Genomic DNA, 1,903 nt, shown 5'->3' with positions numbered 1-1,903 from the left:
TGTGGACACGGGACACAGAAAAGATTCTTCTAATACGGCTTGAAATGAGCTGCTTGCAGCGGCCTGGGCTCTCCGACTGCCTTTATTTAACTAAACTGCTGATCTGGATCTGAAACGCTGGAACATTAAGCCTTGTGCATCATTACAGACATTTCTGGACGTTTGGGATTTTTTCCTCTGGATCCATCACGCCTGTGTTGGTGCAAGCAGCATAATTATTTGTCAGAAATTCGCTCTTCATAAATGTTAGAATGCAGCTTGTGATGAACAGAATTTCATGCTCGGGTCTGGAAAAGAGCCCATGTTAACTAAAACTCACCCATTTCATTATTTATCTAGAACATTAGATTTGGCAGAAATCTGTTTGGGGCCACCACCAGGCAGTGGTGGGAAGGGCCCCCAGATGGCCAGCTGCGGCCCTGGCCCACACGACCTCCGCTGGTTGTCTGGATGCAGATGTTTCCAACTCCGGCTCTAGGACTGGCTCACAGCCAGGGTGTTGACGTACCCGTGCGGACACATGTCGTTCTCAGACACGCAGTGGGAGAACTGGGCCGGGTTGCCCCCCCCGGCCAGCCTCCGGACCCCGTGCACCGCCACGCACTGCTCCAGCAGCTCCAGCAGCCGGCACACCAGGAAGAAGATGTTCTTGAACATGAAGACGGGTACTGGCATCTTGTAGACGTACACCTGGAAACACCTGACCACGAGCAGCGGCGCGTTGACCAGCAGGCCGCTGGAGAAGCGCGCGCACAGCCGCCCGTAGCGCAGTTCGGACGCCGTCAGCTCGTGGAGCCAGACCACCGGGAGCGCGAGCGCCACGAAGTACACGGAGATCACGGTGTACTTCAGGTACACGGAGGGCAGCTCGTTTCTCAGCAGCATCTCCAGCAGCGTGAAGCTGTCCAGGAGGTCCAGGCACGTGCTCAGGAAGCAGCTGTGGGAGTGGTGGCGCGTGGAGCCGTTCAGGTCCACCACGATGGAGTTGATGAGGCAGAAGAGCAGCGGCGCGGACAGCAGCACGAGGACCTTGAAACCGGTCAGTCCGCACGGGACTTTCAGCGCGATCTGCTCCAGGATGGACGTCTCCAGGATCAGCACCACCTTGGGCGTGCACGCGATCACGTAGATGAGCCAGGCCAGGTAGGCGTAGGTGAACTCCCCCAGGTTGCAGCCGAACATGGAGCTCTTCTGGTGGAAGCCGCACGCGCGCTCCCGCTTGCTGCGCGCGTTCTTCAGGAAGAAAATCCCCCAGCCCGAGACCACCACCAGGTCCGTGGCGATCCACGAGCACCAGTACAGGTCGGTGAAGACGATGAGGTAGAAGTCCAGCACCCCTCCCTGGAAGAGCAGGAGCAGGAAACACAGCGCCTTGTACAGCAGGCTGCGCGTGCTCCTGTGCGCGAGCAGCGGGGCGCTCTGCATCAGCTCCCCGGATGTCATGGTGCAGGCGGCGGCTGCGGAGGATGAGGAGGATGAGGAGGATGAGGAGGAGACCAGGAGCTGGAAGCTGCTGGTCTGGGTGTCCCGCCCCCGGCTCGGCTGCCCGGACTCAGAGGGGGAGGATGGGGAGGAGACGGGGGAGTCTGGCCAGAGGCTCGGTTCGGGTCGGAGAGGATCGGAATTCGGTTTGTCTTTCTCCCACTCAGAGATCATCGCAGCCGCCTCCTTCTCTCCGCTTCTCCTCCTTCCTGGTGATGCTGAAGGTGGAGACAGAGGAAAGGAAGGCGTGGACTCTGCTGGAGCGGACCGTCTGCTTCACCTGCCTCCCGGACATTCCCTCATCTTCATGGAAAACGGAGACAAACCGACTGGAAATAAACACATTTACTGAAAAACGGACCCATGTCGCACGCGCTGTCCACAGCGTGGGTCTCTGTCAGGTCTGGGATGCAAATAAAAA

General features: G+C 58.6%; 1 protein-coding gene across 1 annotated transcript; it reads right to left on the bottom strand.

The window, feature by feature from the left end:
* Positions 1 to 474: 474 nt before the first annotated feature.
* Positions 475 to 1,443, bottom strand: tmem121b (transmembrane protein 121B; the record flags this gene model as incomplete). Its single annotated transcript, XM_079262981.1, has 1 exon — positions 475 to 1,443. One exon carries the CDS (start codon positions 1,441 to 1,443, stop codon positions 475 to 477), a length of 969 nt encoding a protein of 322 aa, XP_079119107.1.
* Positions 1,444 to 1,903: the final 460 nt, after the last annotated feature.

This window comes from Telmatherina bonti, assembly GCF_933228915.1.
Source record: "Telmatherina bonti genome assembly, chromosome: 23".
NCBI classification, from domain to species: domain Eukaryota; kingdom Metazoa; phylum Chordata; class Actinopteri; order Atheriniformes; family Telmatherinidae; genus Telmatherina; species Telmatherina bonti.
Note: the sequence above shows the minus strand (reverse complement) of the source record. Positions and strands in the feature narration are given on the sequence as shown.